Source organism: Phaeoacremonium minimum (genome assembly GCF_000392275.1).
Source record: "Phaeoacremonium minimum UCRPA7 unplaced genomic scaffold PA7_03_scaffold_39, whole genome shotgun sequence".
In the NCBI taxonomy this organism is placed as follows: Eukaryota; Fungi; Ascomycota; class Sordariomycetes; order Togniniales; family Togniniaceae; genus Phaeoacremonium; species Phaeoacremonium minimum.
This window is the reverse complement of record NW_006920946.1, coordinates 1,162,363-1,179,835: the sequence shown is the minus strand read 5'-3', so window position 1 is coordinate 1,179,835 and position 17,473 is coordinate 1,162,363. Positions and strand designations below refer to the sequence as shown.

The 17,473-nt window shown below is 52.7% G+C and overlaps 7 protein-coding genes across 7 annotated transcripts; 3 read left to right on the top strand and 4 right to left on the bottom strand.

Moving 5' to 3' along the window:
• Positions 1–503: 503 nt before the first annotated feature.
• Positions 504–1,269, top strand: UCRPA7_699 (putative dna-directed rna polymerase iii subunit protein; the record flags this gene model as incomplete). Its single annotated transcript, XM_007913293.1, has 2 exons — positions 504–816; positions 875–1,269. The coding sequence occupies 2 exons, from the start codon at positions 504–506 to the stop codon at positions 1,267–1,269; spliced, it is 708 nt and encodes a 235-aa protein (XP_007911484.1).
• Positions 1,270–1,561: 292 nt separating this feature from the next.
• Positions 1,562–2,795, bottom strand: UCRPA7_698 (putative nucleoporin nup49 protein; the record flags this gene model as incomplete). Its single annotated transcript, XM_007913292.1, has 2 exons — positions 1,562–2,414; positions 2,470–2,795. 2 exons carry the CDS (start codon positions 2,793–2,795, stop codon positions 1,562–1,564), a joined length of 1,179 nt encoding a protein of 392 aa, XP_007911483.1.
• Positions 2,796–3,837: 1,042 nt separating this feature from the next.
• On the top strand, positions 3,838–4,982 carry UCRPA7_697 (putative fip1 domain-containing protein; the record flags this gene model as incomplete). Its single annotated transcript, XM_007913291.1, has 3 exons — positions 3,838–4,017; positions 4,069–4,121; positions 4,217–4,982. The coding sequence occupies 3 exons, from the start codon at positions 3,838–3,840 to the stop codon at positions 4,980–4,982; spliced, it is 999 nt and encodes a 332-aa protein (XP_007911482.1).
• Positions 4,983–5,147: 165 nt separating this feature from the next.
• On the bottom strand, positions 5,148–7,126 carry UCRPA7_696 (hypothetical protein; the record flags this gene model as incomplete). Its single annotated transcript, XM_007913290.1, has 4 exons — positions 5,148–5,546; positions 5,614–5,694; positions 5,915–6,616; positions 7,106–7,126. The coding sequence occupies 4 exons, from the start codon at positions 7,124–7,126 to the stop codon at positions 5,148–5,150; spliced, it is 1,203 nt and encodes a 400-aa protein (XP_007911481.1).
• A 665-nt stretch (positions 7,127–7,791) lies between these two features.
• UCRPA7_695 (hypothetical protein) lies at positions 7,792–8,718 on the bottom strand (the record flags this gene model as incomplete). The annotated part of the gene is made up of 5 exons (XM_007913289.1): positions 7,792–7,798; positions 8,048–8,169; positions 8,229–8,309; positions 8,363–8,482; positions 8,539–8,718. The coding sequence occupies 5 exons, from the start codon at positions 8,716–8,718 to the stop codon at positions 7,792–7,794; spliced, it is 510 nt and encodes a 169-aa protein (XP_007911480.1).
• Positions 8,719–12,229: 3,511 nt separating this feature from the next.
• On the bottom strand, positions 12,230–15,240 carry UCRPA7_694 (putative duf890 domain-containing protein; the record flags this gene model as incomplete). Its single annotated transcript, XM_007913288.1, has 6 exons — positions 12,230–12,586; positions 12,643–13,374; positions 13,920–14,716; positions 14,768–14,933; positions 14,986–15,109; positions 15,158–15,240. The coding sequence occupies 6 exons, from the start codon at positions 15,238–15,240 to the stop codon at positions 12,230–12,232; spliced, it is 2,259 nt and encodes a 752-aa protein (XP_007911479.1).
• A 992-nt stretch (positions 15,241–16,232) lies between these two features.
• Positions 16,233–17,290, top strand: UCRPA7_693 (putative acid phosphatase protein; the record flags this gene model as incomplete). The annotated part of the gene is made up of 3 exons (XM_007913287.1): positions 16,233–16,523; positions 16,574–16,916; positions 16,980–17,290. 3 exons carry the CDS (start codon positions 16,233–16,235, stop codon positions 17,288–17,290), a joined length of 945 nt encoding a protein of 314 aa, XP_007911478.1.
• Between the last annotated feature and the right edge of the window lie 183 nt (positions 17,291–17,473).

Sequence of the window (17,473 nt, the reverse complement as noted above, 5' to 3'; positions counted from 1 at the left end):
GACAGGCAGGTAAGGTACCGGTAGGGCCAAAGAGCTGACGAAGAGAGCTGCAGGTGTCGTCAGGCGGGGTGTGCCTGGATTGCGGGGCTGGCAAGGGACCACATGCCGCCTGGTGGGGTTCTAGTCCCGCCTGCAGAAGATCGGTCCCGGCGATGACACACTACTCGAGTACCATAGTAAGTAAGTACCTAAACGCATAGCCCACCCCCGCCAAAATTTTGCTGGTTGGAGACGAGAACGAATCTTTTTCTGTCTTTCTTGTCCCGAGCAAACGACGAATTGGCATTTGGCTTGAATCACAGACGGACCATCACCGCCTCAACACACTTGAAATACTCGGACCGCAGATAGCAGCAATGTCGCGAGGAGGCGGCAGAGGAGGCCGCGGCGGGCGACGAGGCGGACTGCCCAATGCGCCGTGGGCCGAAGATCCCAACATCCGCATCGACTCACGACCCTCGGAGCTCTTCCCAGTATGCGCCTCCTCCCCTCTAGCTTGTGCAATGGTGATACTGACGCTGATCCAGGATTACGATGTCCCGATCCCCTCTCCCTTGACCCCAAACGAGGTCAGGCAGGTCAAATGCTTCCTCCTCTTCCGCGAACAGACACACGACGGACCTCTCTATACACAAGCGCGCACATGGAATCTCGACACCTCGATGCCGGCGCGCGCATACGGACAGGAGCAGATCAATCAGAGATACGGCGTCAAGAATAAGGCCAGCATCGACCCCTTCACCGCGGTGCCCATGTATTCGCAGAAGCTAGGCAGGGCAGAGCGTGCATTGCCCGATTTAGGGAAGAGACCGTTCAGTGCGTCCTCGTAGAGCCTAGATATGCCATGTTTATGTTGGCTGACACATTATATCAGATAAGGAGTTCTTCCCTGAGGAGCTACACGAGACACTCGACGGAGATGACGGACCAGCCAGCAAGAAGGGCCGCGGCGCAAAGAGGCAAAGGACACTAGCCTTCTCCAACATCACATCCCTGCGCACCGCCGACGAGATCTTCGACATGCCCGACGCCGGCATAACCCAAGACGGCAACCAGCGGGCGCTGGACCTGCTCAAGAACATCGGCGATAACGAGGAGGACGTCGATAACCTCGAGGTGTCCGACGAGGACGAGCCCTTCGAGGACGACATGGATGAGGAGTATGACGATGAGGACGCGGGAGACTACAATGCCGAGAACTACTTCGAGGCGGAGAACAACGATGACTATGACGACGACGATGGAGGGGGTGACGAGGGGACCTACTAACATACCAATATCTAGACAAACAAGAGGCGTTTGGAGGACATATCACACGGCAGGCATCAATTCTCTACATATTGTTGCTGTTGCTACACAATACCCGCTTGTAGCTCATTTTGCGTCGAGCCGACGACGACGACATCAAGCAATTTACTTTTATAGGGACTATATCTCCAGGTGCTACATCGGGATGAAATAAATAGACTTCCAAATCCGTGGGACTGAACCATCGGTCCTCTTTTGTGTATTGTGCTACAATCAATATCTGTACATAGCCCATTATCCAGTCATGGCCTGCTCAGTGTGTCCCGTTGCTTCTAAACTGTCCGAGCTGGAGTTCCGTCATCCCCTCTCTTGCGCCGCCCACCACGCCTGCCACTTTCAGTATGCTCTCCTCAAAATCACGTAGAACAGCCGCCAGGTCGGCAATCTTGTCGTCCGTGCTCGCTCCCGCGCCGCTCCTGGACGCCTGCAGCCGCTGCACCTGCTCGACCAGATTCGACTGGACACCGCCCAGGTGCATCTCGATCTCCGAGAGGTTGCGCTGGAACTTGTTCAGCTGCTCGTCCATCTCGTCTGCCGTCTTGGAGAAGAACGTGACCAGGTCGGAGTTGCTGTCGTTGGCGTCGACGCCTCCGCCGGCAGCGCTACCTTGCTGCCGCGATGACCACAGTCCAGAAGTGTGATATTGGGCAGGGAGCCTTAGGTTGTCCAGAGCCTTGAAGCTCAGCTGTGAGTTCTCCAAATCGACCTTAACCAAGTCCCGCAGGCCCTTGATAGCCTGAGCATCGCCGCCCAGGGCACTATCGACGCCGGCATATTTGCGTGAGACGAACTTGACATCCGTGGGAATCGCCGCCAGCTGCTCGCCGTGTGCAGGCATGAAGGCGTCCAACTCGTTCTTCTGAGCGATACATCCCTGAATCACGCGGTCGATGTTGGCGATCTGTTTCTGCAGGTCTTCTTGCAGGTCGTTGAAGCGAGTTGTGCCCTTGAGATTGCTCAAGTCTATCCGCACGCCCGGTACGGTCTGCTGCTGAGAGGTGGACTGGCCCATAGTCAGGCCGGGGCCGAGTGCAGACGCCCCGCCTAGTGTCTGGCCGAAGGCATTGCTCTGTGGTTGTTGTGTGGTGGGTTGACCAAGGCCAGAACTGAGTCGCGGTTAGTACATGACTATGCTCGCAGGTTGGGTAGATCACAACGTACAATAAGGAGCCAGCAGGTTTTGACTGAGCAAACAGACCTCCGGCCGCCTGCTGTTGGGGTTGCTGCTGCTGCTGCTGCTGTTGTTGCGGTTGGCCAAACAAACCACCGGTGCCCGTCTGCGTCGTCGAACTGCCAAACAGCCCGCCTGGCTTTGCCTGCTGCTGTGTCGCGACGCCGCCGAACAGCCCACCTCCTTGCGCTGGTTGCTGCTGTGTCGAGGCTCCAAACAAGCCGCCCGTCTGCTGAGGTTGTGCCGTCGATGAGCCAAACAGTCCTCCTCCCGTCTGCTGCGGTTGTGCAGCCGAAGCACCGAAGAGGCTCGTCATTTGCTGCGGTTGTTGTTGCTGTTGCTGCTGCTGCGTGTTTGTCGATCCAAACAGGCCACCGGTCTGCTGGGGTTGTGCGGCCGCTGTAGACCCGAACAAGCTCGGCGTCTGTGCTTGAGTAGTGGCAGCAGTCGAGCCTCCGCCGAACAAAGAACCTGCGGGTTGTTGAGACGTCTGAGCAGGTGCAGCTCCAAAGAGTCCTCCCGATTGGGCTGGCTGGGTCGTTTGCGCTGTGCTGCTTCCGAAGAGACCACCGGCTGCTGGAGGCTGACTGGTGCTGGATGAGGAACCACTGCAGTGAGAACGGGAAAGTCAGTAAGGGGCAGCGAGGGACCTCGTAGAGTACGTGATAGCTTCCAATGCAGGACGGGGTGGTGTATACTCACAAGAGGTTGGCGGCTCCAGTGTTGATGCTCAAGCCGCCGGGGCCACTGGCGGAGCGAGCGAGGGCCATGCTGGCTGCCACTGGAAAAGAAAGAAAACGCCTCCGACAGACGGTGGATCCCTTGCTTGGCCTGCTGAATTGCTGGATTGCTGGGATTGCTGGGATGGGGAAAGGTGGAATGCGCCGGCGACCAGTCGACTGAGACTTTGTGGATGCGTGCGCGTGGTGGGCGATTCTTTGTTAGTTTTTTTATGCTGCTGTGCTGGTACTGCTGCAGTCGGGCTGCTTGCGATTTTGAGCCGCGTCGAATCGCGACTGACTGTTGGTCTACCTAATGTACCTACCTACCTCTACCTACCTCTCCCTACCTCTCCCTACCTCTAGGTACCCAAGGCAAGGTACAGCGCAGCTGCTAGCTTACCTTAGCGACTTCAGCCCCTACAGCATTCTCTCGTACCACTACACAGCCATTTAGCTTACCCTGGTCTGGCCCATAAAAATCCCCAAGGTGAGCGGAACACGGCGAATCAAAGCGCCGACCTCACCTTGAAAGCTACCTACCTTAGGTAAGATACCTTACCTAGGTACCAAGCTCGGAGCTCTCCTTTGTACACTTCGCACTCCCATAATTCGTCCCCTCTTGCCACAACCTACAAGATGGACGTAGACGAAGACGATGATTTCTACGCCCCCGAGGAGCCTACTGTTCCTTCCGCACCGCCAGCACAAGCGCCTCAAGCTGCTGCAGACACCAGAGCCGACCAGCATGAGGACTTAGAAGAGGGCGAGGAGGAGGATGAAGGCGGCGCTATGGACGAGGACGATGATGACGACTCAGTATGACGGTACACATCTTCAATTGGCTTCGTCAGCTAACAACTTCGGCAGGATATCGACATCATCACCGAGAGGAAAGACGGGACCAAAGCTGCCCCTCCATCGTGAGTTCCGGCCCTTACAATGCGCAGCTTCCTTACACAAGCTTACAGTGCAGCAGACAATCGCGGTACAGCGAGATAAGAAACATACCCCAAAGGACAACGTCAAATGACGCGACCGTCAAGCCAGCAGCCGTCAAGAGGGAGGATTCTGCCAAGCCGAGTGGCGGCGCATCTAGCGCCGACCTCCCAGCCGTTTCCACCTCCAAGATCGATATCAACGCCATCCCAGTCCACAAAGGCACCGGCAAGCCTATCACCCAAGTCAACATTGACGAGGACCTACCAGAGAACGACAAGCCCTGGCGGAAGCCCGGCACCGACATCAGCGACTACTTCAACTACGGATTTGACGAGTTCACGTGGGCGCTGTATGCGGCAAAGCAAGAGGCTATCCGCGGCGAATACAACTCCGACATTGTCGCGCAGAATAACAAGAAGATGATGGAGGATATGACCAACATGATGATGATGGGCGGGATGCCAGGCATGTCTATGCCCGGTATGCCAGGAGGCGCGTCGGGGTCAACAGGCGCCGGTAATGCGGCAGCCGGTGGTATGCCTGCCATGCCGGGAATGGAAGGCATGCCGCCAGAGATGCAGGCGATGATGCAGCAGATGATGGCCTCGGGCATGGATCCCAGCCAGATGGACGCATCGTCCATGTCTGCCATGTTCTCCGGCATGCAGAATGCTGGAGGAGCCGGCGCTGCTGGCCAGGGAGGCCAAGGCCAGAGTTTTGGCGGTGCCGGGTTCGGCAACAATCAAGGACAGGGTTATGGCTATGATCAACAAGGCATGGGCGCTGGGAATCGCGGCGGCTTCGGAGGAGCCAGAGGCCGCGGCGGTCGGCGCAATTGGTAGTCTTTTTGGTTTTCGAGAAATGCACAAGCATCAATGGTAGTAGTCTTCTTCTCGTGTTTCACTCCCAGAATCAGGGTGATATTGTACTTCCGTCTCTAACTTCGCTATGCTATGTATCATAGCTCTCTTCCCCCTTAAACTCAGCCTCGTTCACCACTCGTCCTCCTAGACCATCCTCGGTCTCGCACATTGTGCGCGCATCTGCTCGTACGTCATCTGTCCACGTTGGTACATGTGGACTTTTAGTTGCTCGATTGCTCGAGCCGGCGATGCAGAAGATGGCGGCGACGACGACGACGGCGAGTCTGGGCTCGAGCTGGGAGGAGTTGGTAGGGCGGACGTCGCAGTGTTAGCTCTCTTCTGCTTCTTGGTAACGCCTTCATCGTCACCGGCCGTCTTCTCACGGCTTCGCTTCCTGGTCTTTAGCCTGGCTGTCGCAGCCTCGAGTGCCGGGTTCTCGACAGGAGGCGGCAACTCTTCCAGGCTCTGATCCCTCATCGACATTCGTCCACGCATGGACTCCCCGTGCCGCTTGGGATTGATCTGTCGGTTGCAGACCTTTCTCTATACCATTTGATAGTGTCAAGTTGCATGGCCAAGCGAGTGCACTTCAGATGCGGAGCTGACATACCTTGGTCTCGACAGCCGGGCTCCGTGCCACACGGAGGATCCACTGGTGATCGGTTAGACCCATGACTATCGCCTTGGATTCCTATTACGAGTATCAGTACATGAATCAGTGAAGTATTCGTGGTTGTTTTACCCTGCACGCCGCCAAGACACAGTCGAACCGGTCTCGCCAGCAGGAAAACTTCTGGTAGGTAATCCCACCAGCCCAGCTTCCCACTGCGAGCCGGCCGAGCTGCGCATCCCTGGTCACCATCTGCGACAAGTCAGTGACAAGGCCAAGAGCATTTAAAAGGGATACGTACCAAGAGATTCCAGGCCAGGAGCTCTACTTCGACGCCTCGGAGCTTGGCAACCCTTTCCGCAACCGCCGTCGGCTCCAGGACTTTCTCGGCCGTTGGCTTGCCGTCGACCTTCAGAACCTTTCCTTCCGGCCCCTTTCTCGGCACCCATCCGCCGCAGTCCACAATCCCCTCCATGTTCTTCATCCCATGGAAGAGCTCCCTCACGCACGCCCGCTGCTCCTCCACCGTCTCCGGGAAGTCTGCGCAGGTGGTGCCCTCCAGAAAGGCCGCCGACTTGTCCTGTCGGCGCAGGTATGCCGCCTCCAGCTCCAGGCAGTCCTCGTAACTGGTGACGTACCCGCGGTACGCACCGCCATCTGCCTTCAGGATGGCATCTAGTCGCTCGTCGGTGGAGTTGTAGTCCACCGGATGCTGCTCAGAAAGCTCCTCGTCGAGTTGGGCGAGGAGCTCGGCCTCGTCGATCTCGAACAGGTCTGACTCGGCCTTTGACTGGGAGACTTGTCCGTCTCCGGTCTCCTGCCCTGGTTCTTCAGCCCCCTGGGTTACTGAAGAGGCTTGGGCTGGGACGAGAGCTTCGGCTTGCTCCTGGGAGTCAGTCCAAGCCTTGATGGCTTGCAGTAGATCGGCGTCTACTTCGAAGTCATCTGGGTAAGTGTAAGGCTCACGTCCGGTAGATGGGATAGGATCACGGGCTTTGACCGGCTACGCTTCACGTAGGCTTCACGAAACTGTGCTGTGCATTTGTTATGTATTGTTGTTTCCTCGCAAAGCTATGTCTCTCTGAGAAGTGGTGAGCTAAGTAAGAGCTAGTGTGGGGCCAGTAAAAGGCTTATGTAAGCTATGTCCTCATCTGTCCGTCCTCACAACAGTAAGGAAGATCCCAGGACTCGGTCTGACGAGACTCTGTCATCTCGTTCACGGGCGCTGTGTTGGAAGCCATGATGGTGATCCAAGGGATGGTATATAGGTAAGAGAGAAACAGAGGTTAGTTAAGGATTAGATGGTGTGAGATCAGGTTGACGAAGATCCGGACAAGGTAGAGGGCGAGGTCTCCTTGATGAAAGAAGAAAGCGAGGAAAAGGTGTAGAAGCAAAGATATCAGGGGTTTATATAGACAGCCGGACTTGAGAGCCAGCGTTCTGAAGACGGTACAATAGCAGGATCAGTTGGCGGAACAATAGGTATTCTTACTTTATAGTCTATTGCGTCCATTGTGGGGTGATGTTTCGGTATTTAAGGTTATTCAGACAATAGAGACAATAGGGGTCCTTGCTAGACTCATTTGACGACAATGCTTATTTGGAAACTGAATCTAGGCAAACATGCGATCCAGTAAACGATGCGTATTTCAGTTTCGGATGGCAGCATTCTGTCCACTAGAGAGCCTTCAATCCAGTACAGCGAGACTCGACGGTGGATAGTTAGCAATGGCCATCATTCCTCGTAGGACTAATTGTTCTAATTGTTTTGTACATTCGACCCTAATCGCCGAGCCTTTCAATGTACATCTCTAATATATTAATAAGTGGGATAAAAATCGATTCAAACTGTTGGGCTAAGGTCTGTCTTCCTAGGCTCTATACCAAGACCCTCTCGCATATCGTCCTCCGAGAATTTCGAGACCCCAAAATCAAACTGTTCTGTGAAGTCAAATAAGGAATTGGTCTCATTGTGACCTGATTGTACCTCGGGAAATAGTGTCATGTCAAAATGCCGATTATCCATAGTATGAGTGTTCGTCGAAGCAACCACTGTGTTCACAGCTCTCCCCGTCTGCGAAAATCTAATACTCCTGACACCCGGGTCATATTGTGAAACGACTGCACCCGAGTGAGAGTTCTGACTTAGCTAGACTAAATAATATAAGTTTTTGATTATTACCTCCTAGTCTAATATTATTAGTATTCTCTGCTTGAGCTCGGATCTTCGCTCGTTAGGGTGTAGGATGAAGGTACACTTCCTTGACTGTGGACCATAGCGGTTTCAGCAGCTTCAGCAGCAGTCCATACGTCCGAAGGGTTCTGCCATAGTCTCTGACGCTTGGTTGTACTCACTCCACTTGGCCTCCGTCTGCGACTGAGGTTATCCAGGTTCAAACCAGTCCCCATCGGGTTGGGTGGCGCGATTTCTAACCCGTTAGCGGCCTTGATGCCGTTATCCTGGTTGACATTCACCAAACCCTGCTTCCTGGCATAGTTCCCAGCTTTGACGGAGATATCTCGATCCAAGTTGAGGCGCTTGTTGTCCTTTTTCCGCTATTCACTTGGTTAGGTTACACGCAAAAAAATCACAAATCCCGCGACATCATAATTACATGGAGCTCTCGTTCCGGAGCAGCAGCAAGGCGCTTCATGAACCCTACGTTCAAGAGACTGCTGACAACGGTTTTCGCTTTCTGACAAAAATTTATTAGAAGAGTCATTGACATGTCGGAATGCTGTAACATACCGTCAAAGAGAGAACTACCTCGTTGAACCTGTCCATGAAAGAGTCGTATCGCTTCCGCTCCCAATCTTTGCTCCACGCAGGTATTGAGTCTTGACCCAATTGCGCATCCCGAATTGCGAACTAGCATTTGGTTGTTAGCTTGTAGTCCTTTGATCTTTAAAAATGAGATAACATACCAGAAGATCCCATCCCAGTATTTCCAGTTCAATGCCCTTGATATCTTTCACGCGTTTGACTGCAACACTGTCCTCAAACCGGTCAATACTCACCGACTGCGAGAAAGTTTCCTCCTCATCGACATGTCGTCTCTTGCGACTCAGCCTGGCCCCATCCAGAATACCATCCATGTTTCTCATAGCTTGGTAGAGCTGTCGGACAAGTTCCTTTTGTCCTTCACTGTTGTCAGGGAAGCCGAGAATATTGCCGCGGAGCTCCTCATTGTTTAGTCTCATGTAAGCATCTTTGATCCTGAGGTGTTCCTCGTAGCTTGAAATGTGACCTTTCCAATTGCTGTCTTCATCGGCTATGAGGCTGGTAACATCCAGGGCAGGGGCATTCGGCTGGTCAAGCTCAGGGTCGGAAGAAGACAGGTCTGAGAAGAATTGATTTGGCCCCTGCCCATTGACATAGTCGATAGCGGCCGCGTTGGCAAATTCAAGGAACTCCGACTGCTGTTGGTCGGAGAGTTCCACAGGCAAAGTCTGGTCAAGACCACTCTATGGTTCTTGACCAAAGGCAAGGGAGGCCGCGGGGAAGTTGGCTTCGGCTTGAGAGATCGGTTGACCATGGAGGTCACCATGACTATCGCATTGCGGGTACCCGAGGATCTCTGCTGCAAGTGCGAGATCATACTCATCTAGGTCGAGATCATCCAAAGTCCATTCCTGTTGATGAACTTCGTTGTTGGAAGACATGGTGAAAAGTTGATCTTTGAGGGGTTGAGGCTATGGACAACTATGTGATTAGGAGAGTCAGCAATCTTACATGAAAATGATGATCAAGACATTCCAGGGGGCAATCAAGTGGTAACGTTCCGAATGAGTTGGACTGATCGTATACTGCCTGTGGAGTAGCCGTGGGGAGATTGAGGTGCAATGATGATGGCATTGTAAGGTTTTTCAGGGTAAATGTAAGATGGGTCAAGTTGAATAACGATATATTAGCGAAGACCAGAGGATGTTCGTACATATTATGTTTTGGTAACAAGGGAATTAAGGTAAATGACAGTTTCAGAAAGCTAATATTGACCAAACTATGTGCAAAGCAAGTTGTTACAGCTATTGCGAAGTTGTAGACAAGCTCGATTCTGGGAAAGAGAGCATCGAGCTTCGAATCGTAGTAGATGCCATTTATATATCTAAGCCAGGAGCTCAAGCCTACATTCACTTCTTAAATTGTTACTTCTAGTGAATAACTCTCTATGAGTCTCTGCATTTGGAATAGCGTTGCACAAATGTTTGCTCTAGAGTTGTGATGATTCGACCAGTCGTCTCTCGACAAAGTTCAGACTCAGACATCAGGTTGACCACCACCACGTGAGACTGTATTCACAACAGTTTGGCGAATGCAGATAACATTATGCAAACATACGAGCATCTCGCTGAATAATTAGATTCATGACGAACGACAGAGATTTTAGCCCTCACTTCAGCCAACTAAGCGACGAGGGCTCTGAGTGAGGTACCTCTTGTTGCACAGTGGCGAGAAAATAGGGGTTGACTCGACACATGCTATAGTTCATGAATGAACCCAGGGGTAACACAAGGCTCAGCAGTTGACTGCATATATGTACCCCTCTCAGAAACTAAAGCACGAAGCGATTTCAATACTTTGCTCGTGAACGTCAACGACTCCCTATGTTCCTCGGTGTCTATCTCTATCTTCAAATCGCAGTGATCTCGACCTTTGCCCAATGAGAAACACGTTCTCACGAGACCTAAGTGCTTGCTATTTGCATCTTTTGGATTATTATGACTCTAAATACCAATGACTCTAACAAAATGAGTATTCCAGATGAATTCATCCCATTCACTATTATTTGGCGGGAAAAGCGCTTGTAGCCGAAAGCTCTCAGAGTTTGATTGCCGTGGCCGTGGATGGAAGTTTGATAGATCAGACCTCCATGGAAACTCTCGGGACAGTGTCATAAAATGAGCCGACGCACCCGACACCGCAGCCGCTGGAAAAGAGTTTCTGGTTGAGCGTTGGGCCCTGCATTTTGATTCTAATTCTTATGGATACTGTACAGAGAGTCTTGAATGTTCCGGAAGTCCCAGCATCGGAGCAGGAATCGGGAGTGGCTGCAGACGCCAGGCCAATGGCTAAAATGGATGGTGCACGTTCCAAGCAGCTGGCGCCCACAATCGCCTTGGCAATCAATCCCCATCAAGCAGTCCAGATCCACACGGGCCAATCAGGCCCCTGGCTGGCACCACAGGGGACCTGAGGCTATTACTATCTGGAAGATTCTCGACTAGGAACGGCGAGGTGCATTACTGCCCGAGAATGGAGTCGCGAATTGAAGCCCCGCGCCGAAGAGTGATTAAATGAGCTTCACAAGGAGGGGTTCGTGTTTCCTGGCAAAGTCTATGACGAAAAGAAACAGACGGAAGATGAGGGAGGAACAGCTGCAAGAGATGGAGCTCTTGCACATCCAGATGCATCTCACCTGGGTCATCTGAGATTGATCGAGATGCCCACCCAGTCTGACAGAGACTTGCCGGCGTGGCAATCCATACTGCCTACGATCAAATGTCGGAATCAAAGGCAGGCAATCGAATAAGGTTCAGGGCTGCCACATCAACGCGGATCTCAAAGTCCAGACTATCTCGAGGATATATTAGGATGGCGAATGGGCAACCCCACGTGGTGGGATGTTCACACCTGTGCGTAAGCCTAAACGCTGACTGGCGGGGTGAGATGAGCGTCTGTAGATGGAGTAGATGGAGAAGGCAGTACCTGAGGATCTGATATTCCTCAACGACGCCGAGCCAACCGCTGACTTAAAGCGAATGCTCTGTAAGCTTCTCGTCTCGGGGTTCAGTAGCGCCAGTTTGAAGTCAAGGAAATCGAAACGGGTGGTGGGGTCTTGCCCAACACATACGATGTTGGCCATGTGGATCCCTTCATCGCCGAGCGGCGGTGGGTGGGGGGCACCACCACCATATAAGTGATTCGAGTCTCCTTGATTCTTTTGTAAACACTCATGAAGAGCAAACCTCGAGACTCACGGAATATTCTTCTTGAATTGCAACTGTTCAGTCCAACGTCATGGACAAGCTCGGGCTGCTGGCAGCGTCTGCCGCCGAGCCGTCGATGAGCCTTCGCAGGAAGTCCGATCTCGTCAACACATATGTGCCCGAGCTCGGCTATCTGCTGCACTGCTCTAATCTTATCGGTTCAGCCCTGCTCTCCTTGTCCCTCCACATGACCTTCATGACATATACCCTGTGCACGTACCTGCTTCATGCATCCAGAATCGTCACCGTCTACACAGCTTTAGCATTCAGAGTATTCCTTCGCAAGTCCGCCGAAAGTCTTCGTCGAAATACATCATCGGTCTGGAAAGCCAAGGGCTTCAAACGGTTGCGAAAGCGGATAGAGTATGAGCTCTTCACTATCCTAGTGGGCCCGGGAGGCAACACCCTGTGCTTGGTTCTCTTCTGGCCTGGCTGGATCGTTGTGGGAGGCTCGATGTTTCTCGTGTGGACCGTCCGGTGAAAATGCGTTAAATGTCAGCCACCCACGAGCATTGCATTCCCTTATAATCTCAACCAAACCACCTTCGCCGAGCACCTTGCGTCCATGGCCGAGACGACGCCGTCATAAGCGACGTATGATTTAAAGTTTGAGAGTAAACTCCGGACTTTACTTCGAGAAGAAGAACGTATTTCCACCGGGGTCCCGCCGAACCTCAGTGCGGTAGTCCTTCTCCGGATCGAAATCCTGCCATACACTCGCAGGGTATATGTGCTTGTTGCGCTCATACCACCGCCGATCGACCACCTTCGTGAAGGTTGGATCATCCGAAGCTCCCTCGAGGGAATTGATATCGACCGTGTGTTGAATACCTCCCTTTGAAGCCGTGGAAAGGGGGTCGATAGGTGCGGAACCCGGGTCCTCAATAGCTTCTTTGGAAGCAGGGGCTTCAGCACTGTAGTCGAAGAGCGGCTGATTGCCGGGTCCGAGGGTTTTGTTCATGATGAAGAAATAGAACTCATAGTGCTTCACACAATGTTAGGTGATGACCCATCAAAATGGCAGCTTTTTCTTGTACTTACGTGAGGAATGATCATCGTGCCTCGGACGAGCATCAAGTCGTCAACGCCAACCCTGGCCCATTCTCTCCTGACATTTGCATGCTTCTCTCCACCAACACCCAGCTCAGCACCGACTTTTCTGCTCTTGTCGAGGAAGACCCAAATGAAGTCTCCCTTCTTGACGCGGGCAACGCCACCCGGGATGTTGGTGCCGTCGTAGAACACAAACGGAATGGCAATCTCGGTGGCCTTGACGGCAGCCTGTAGAACGAGAAACTCTTTTCGCAATGCCTCTCGCTCAGCGGCTTCGCGCCGGAGAGCCGCTTTTGTCAAAGCTCGTGGAACGATGCCAACCGAAGAATTCGCCGTGATCTTGCTGCCCGTCTTCTTTTCTTTATCGCTTCCCGTACCAGCTTCTGTGCTTCCTTCTCTTGACACATCAATCTTGACCTTGCTCTTGCCCGTCTTAGCCGGCCCTATGCTGGCTTCCGACTCGCCGTCTTCCTCGTCATCACCAAAGGACACAAGAGCTCTAGCCTTCTTCTTTTTCTTCTTTGCTTGCCTCTCGCCTTCTCCGACGTCACTGATGTTGTTCGGGGTCGCGGTCTGCGATCGGTCCGGTGTATTAGCTCCAGAGAGATGCGCCTCGCGAGCCTCGCGCTCTTGCTGTTCGAGGACCTCTGCACGCCGTTTCCGAAAGTCGGAGAGGGCGACGAGGCCGACTGTGTTGGTCGAGAGACGCTCCTGTGTGGTCTGGTTTTGCGCCGTGAACCGCGAAGGCTCTTGGGGTGTTGACATTGTGTAGAGTGGACGGCGATCGCGCCGAGCTTCGTATAGCTAGATCTTTATTGTTTGATCTAGCTGTAACACTCGATTATGAAAGGGCTGTTGTGTGTCCCTTTTAGGAACGTTTGCGACTGCGAAATGCACGTTTCTGTAGGGTTTGTAAATACTTGAAAGTACGAAGAGTCAAGCCCGTCGCCCGCACTGTGGCTAATTTTGATGTTGTCATGTGGGGCTGACAGCAGTCCTACACCTCATGAATCAGTGGAAAAGGGTCATCTTCCAAGCCACGGCCGATCACATCGAGATAGCGGTCGCATGGAAAATCGAACGCATTTTTGGATCGTGAGATCGTAGAATACTCTATATCGAAGGTATTATTAAGACATGTCTCATGCATTATCCAACTTGCCCTTCAAGTAGCCGCAAAAGCTTTCAAAAAGAGAGGCATCATGCCCTTCACACCATCGGCATTTCGTCACGGCGTCAGCCCGCTCAATGTGGATTGTAATAACGAATCCAAAAGCGCAAGCTTCAATCTCTTCTCTTGATGGCTCAGATGGTTGTTCATCCTCGTTGGAAGGCTTCTTCTGAAGCTTCTTCCTTCGCCATGCTCTTCCCCAGACATTCTCCTTGGCGCGACCTATGCCTCGAAGGCGTTCCTTGTCCCACTCCCAAGAGATCAACTCGAGTGCCCCAATAACTTCTTGCAGTTTGTCTGCAAGCTTGCCAATGTTTCCCTTCACAGGTCGGACCAGGATCTCTGCCTCTACTGGCGCAGGGAGGACTTTCCTCCACGCAACAGCCTTCATACCTCTTGCGACGTCTTGTGCTGGCCTCATCGAGCCAAAGCTCCAGCCTACTGCCCAGCGCCTCGTCTTATTCCCCTGCACGAACTCGGTGACGGCGAAGTTGTCAATGCCCTTCTCCCGAAGCTTCTCCAAAAGAACTTCTAGGCTGGAGACCTTCCCAAACATAGACGTGTACCACCGCACACGCTCCTTCAAAATAAGAGACTCATCAAGCATTCGGCTCACGAAGGCGACCTCGCCACCGTCGCATACCATTTCGACTGGTGCGCCCGTACATGCCGAGTTGGGAGGTCGGATCTTCTTCTTTGCCGACGATAATAGCTCGTCTTCTGAAACGTAGAATGGTGGATTGATCATGCAGAAGTCAATGGACTCGATTTTTAGCTCATCCAAAGGGATCAATGAATCCGTAAGCTGCCGAGGGACTATCCTGATGCGGTCCTGAAGGCCGTTGAGCCCAACGTTCCTCCTGGCGTATGATAGGCTCTTTATATCGACGTCTGCAAGTGTCAGGATTATGCATATGCCTTATGGCGCAGGAGATAACTAACCAGTTGCTATGAAGTACCAAGGACGTTGAGTGCAACCAAGGAGGGGGTAGATACAACTTGCGCCTGTTCCAATGTCGAGACCGGACAGCTTGCCGCCCGGCTCATTGTAAGAGGCGCTATCCAAGAGAGCCTTCAGCCACAGGATATAGTTGTGCCTGTTGGGTACCTAGCAAATTTGTCAGGAGTCTGGTGTGAGAGGATGAGCAGCAATCACTTACAGGTGGGCACAAGCGATCATCAGGCAACTCGATTTTGAGACGGAAGTCGATCTTGAGCAGCGTTTTTGTCAACTGCATTACCGTTGCAGGGTCACTGAAGTCCAGCTGTCCGCTCGACTTGACACTGCACGAATGTTAGCAATGGGCCTTGAGATAATATGAGTAGACACACGTACATGGCGGCGAAGTCTGGGTCTTGGTGCGCAAGTCGCTTGAAATCGGGTTCAACAGCATAGAGATCGCGATAATAATCATCGTTCGACTGAGTTGACCACGCTCTACCCCTTCGTTGTTGTCGCTTAATGCTCTTCGAAAATCGTATCGCCTGGCCGGTCGCGTCGCTGCTTGAGGTGCCTGCTTGAGACAGCTCCTCGTCATCCGGCGCTTTCCTCTTCCCAGTCGTCATTACTGCGATGCCTCTGTATGTTCATCATCTGCTTGCCGGGATCTTTGGGTATGGTGGTCCGAATGATGCTGTGAAGCAAGTGGAAGTGTGCAATTACGCCAGGCTCTCTAGATCTCTAGCGTCCTCCCCCAAAGCCGTGCCACATCGTACTGAGCCACAGTGGCGTCCTGATTGGAGAACCATGCACCAAGGCGTTCCCGGAGTTGATTCACGATATTGTGAACGCCGGTTTCGACTTCTCCGGTCCGCCGTCGCATGTCCATCCAGATCCGCAGACTATGAAGAAGTGGTGATGATCTTACCAGCGCAATGTCGCTAGCACACTTTGCCGTATGCCAATTTCGACACCGGCGCCGTCGCCCCACAGCCCCTGCTCTCTAGCCCCTGAAGTGCCGGGATGGGGAAGTTGAACGCCCCAATCACCACTGCAGAATGGAAGACTAAGCCTACCAGATCTTGCGCGGGAGCCACGGCCCCCGGCACTTCACTGGGACTGGTCCTTGATGCAAATCACTGCCAGCCAACCAGATTGGCATTCGTCAGCACCTTTAGCTGTTTGGGGCAACTGCTGGCCGAATGTCAAGGGTCCGATCAAGCATCATGCGAGCCATCCTGGTGAGCCATGTGAAGATTGGTGCGATGTGGCTTACATATGAGAGCCACTCTCCTCCCCGTTAGGTCGCTCCTTGAAGATTCCGGACTTGTCGCCTAGCACGTAGGCCATCGGCTCCCGCCATTTGTTTGGCGATAGCTTCCTTCCAGACAGGAACCAGGTTGTCGAGTGTGGGCTTGAACAGTCAAGATGGGGTCAGGGCAATCCACAACCGTCTCTCCGGAGACTATGTATACGGCGACTGCGGCCAGTTCAATCGCCCAAGCTGCCGCGACTGCACTAACATTGAGTCCGACGAGCAATGTCAAGGGTAAATCATTTGACCGCTTTGTGCAGATCTTCTTGGAGAATCAAGACTTTGATATTGCCGCGGGTGACCGTAAGTTTCCTTTCATCAGACTGATTGTCGCCAGCCAGCAGCAGTTCCAGCACTTACATGTCCTCACAGCAAATCTGGCTTACCTAGCCAAGCTTGGCATCACGTTAGACAACTACTATGCCATCACGCACCCTTCACAGGTAAGTCGCCTCTCAGCTGTCCAGTTGAAGTAGGTACTGATGAGACTCAGCCAAACTATGTCGCGGCTGCGGGTGCAAGCACGCACTGGATTATTGATGACGGCTTCCACCGCATCGGCGAGTCAACAGAGACGATCGTTGACCTCTTGGACGCGGGCGGCATCAGCTGGAGCCTGTATCAGGAGGACATGCCGTATTCAGGTTTCGAAGGAGACTACATTAACCCGCAGAACGGGAAGAACGACTACGTTCGCAAGCACAACCCACTTATGAGCTATGACTCCGTCACTTCGGATGTCCAAAGGCTAGCCAAGTCAAAGAACTTCACTCTGTTTGAGCGTGATCTCGCGGCGGGAACTCTGCCGCAATGGATGTTCATCACACCCAATATGAGTAAGTCAAAACTCAAAGGCAATAATGACTCCGAACAAGAAGGCACGTGCTAACAGTCTACAGCCAACGACGGCCACGACAGCTCTGTGACGGTGGCAGGACAATGGGCTCGCAGCTTCCTAGAGCCACTACTGGCTAATCCGAGCTTCAACACAGGGCGTACCCTCGTCGTCCTGACGTTTGATGAGTGTGAGAACTATCTTGCACCAAACAGGGTATTCACTGTTCTTCTAGGCGGAGCAGTAACCAGTAATCTGGTGGGCACGACAAACTCAACTCGTTTTAACCACTACAGCTTGACGAGAACAGTTGAGTTAAACTGGGGGCTCGGCGACCTGGGAGAGAACGATGTGAGCGCAACGCCGTTCTTTTAGCATAATTAATTCAATAATGAGCATAATATCGGCCTTGACACTGCTCTGAAGTTGTAATTCCCTCCCATAGCAGTTATGAAAATACTTCTGCCTTACTCTTCGAATGATACCAAGGGTGGGCCAGGGAAGCACGGTCATCATTATCTCCAATAACATATACAAGGCTCTGGATTTGGGGAAATC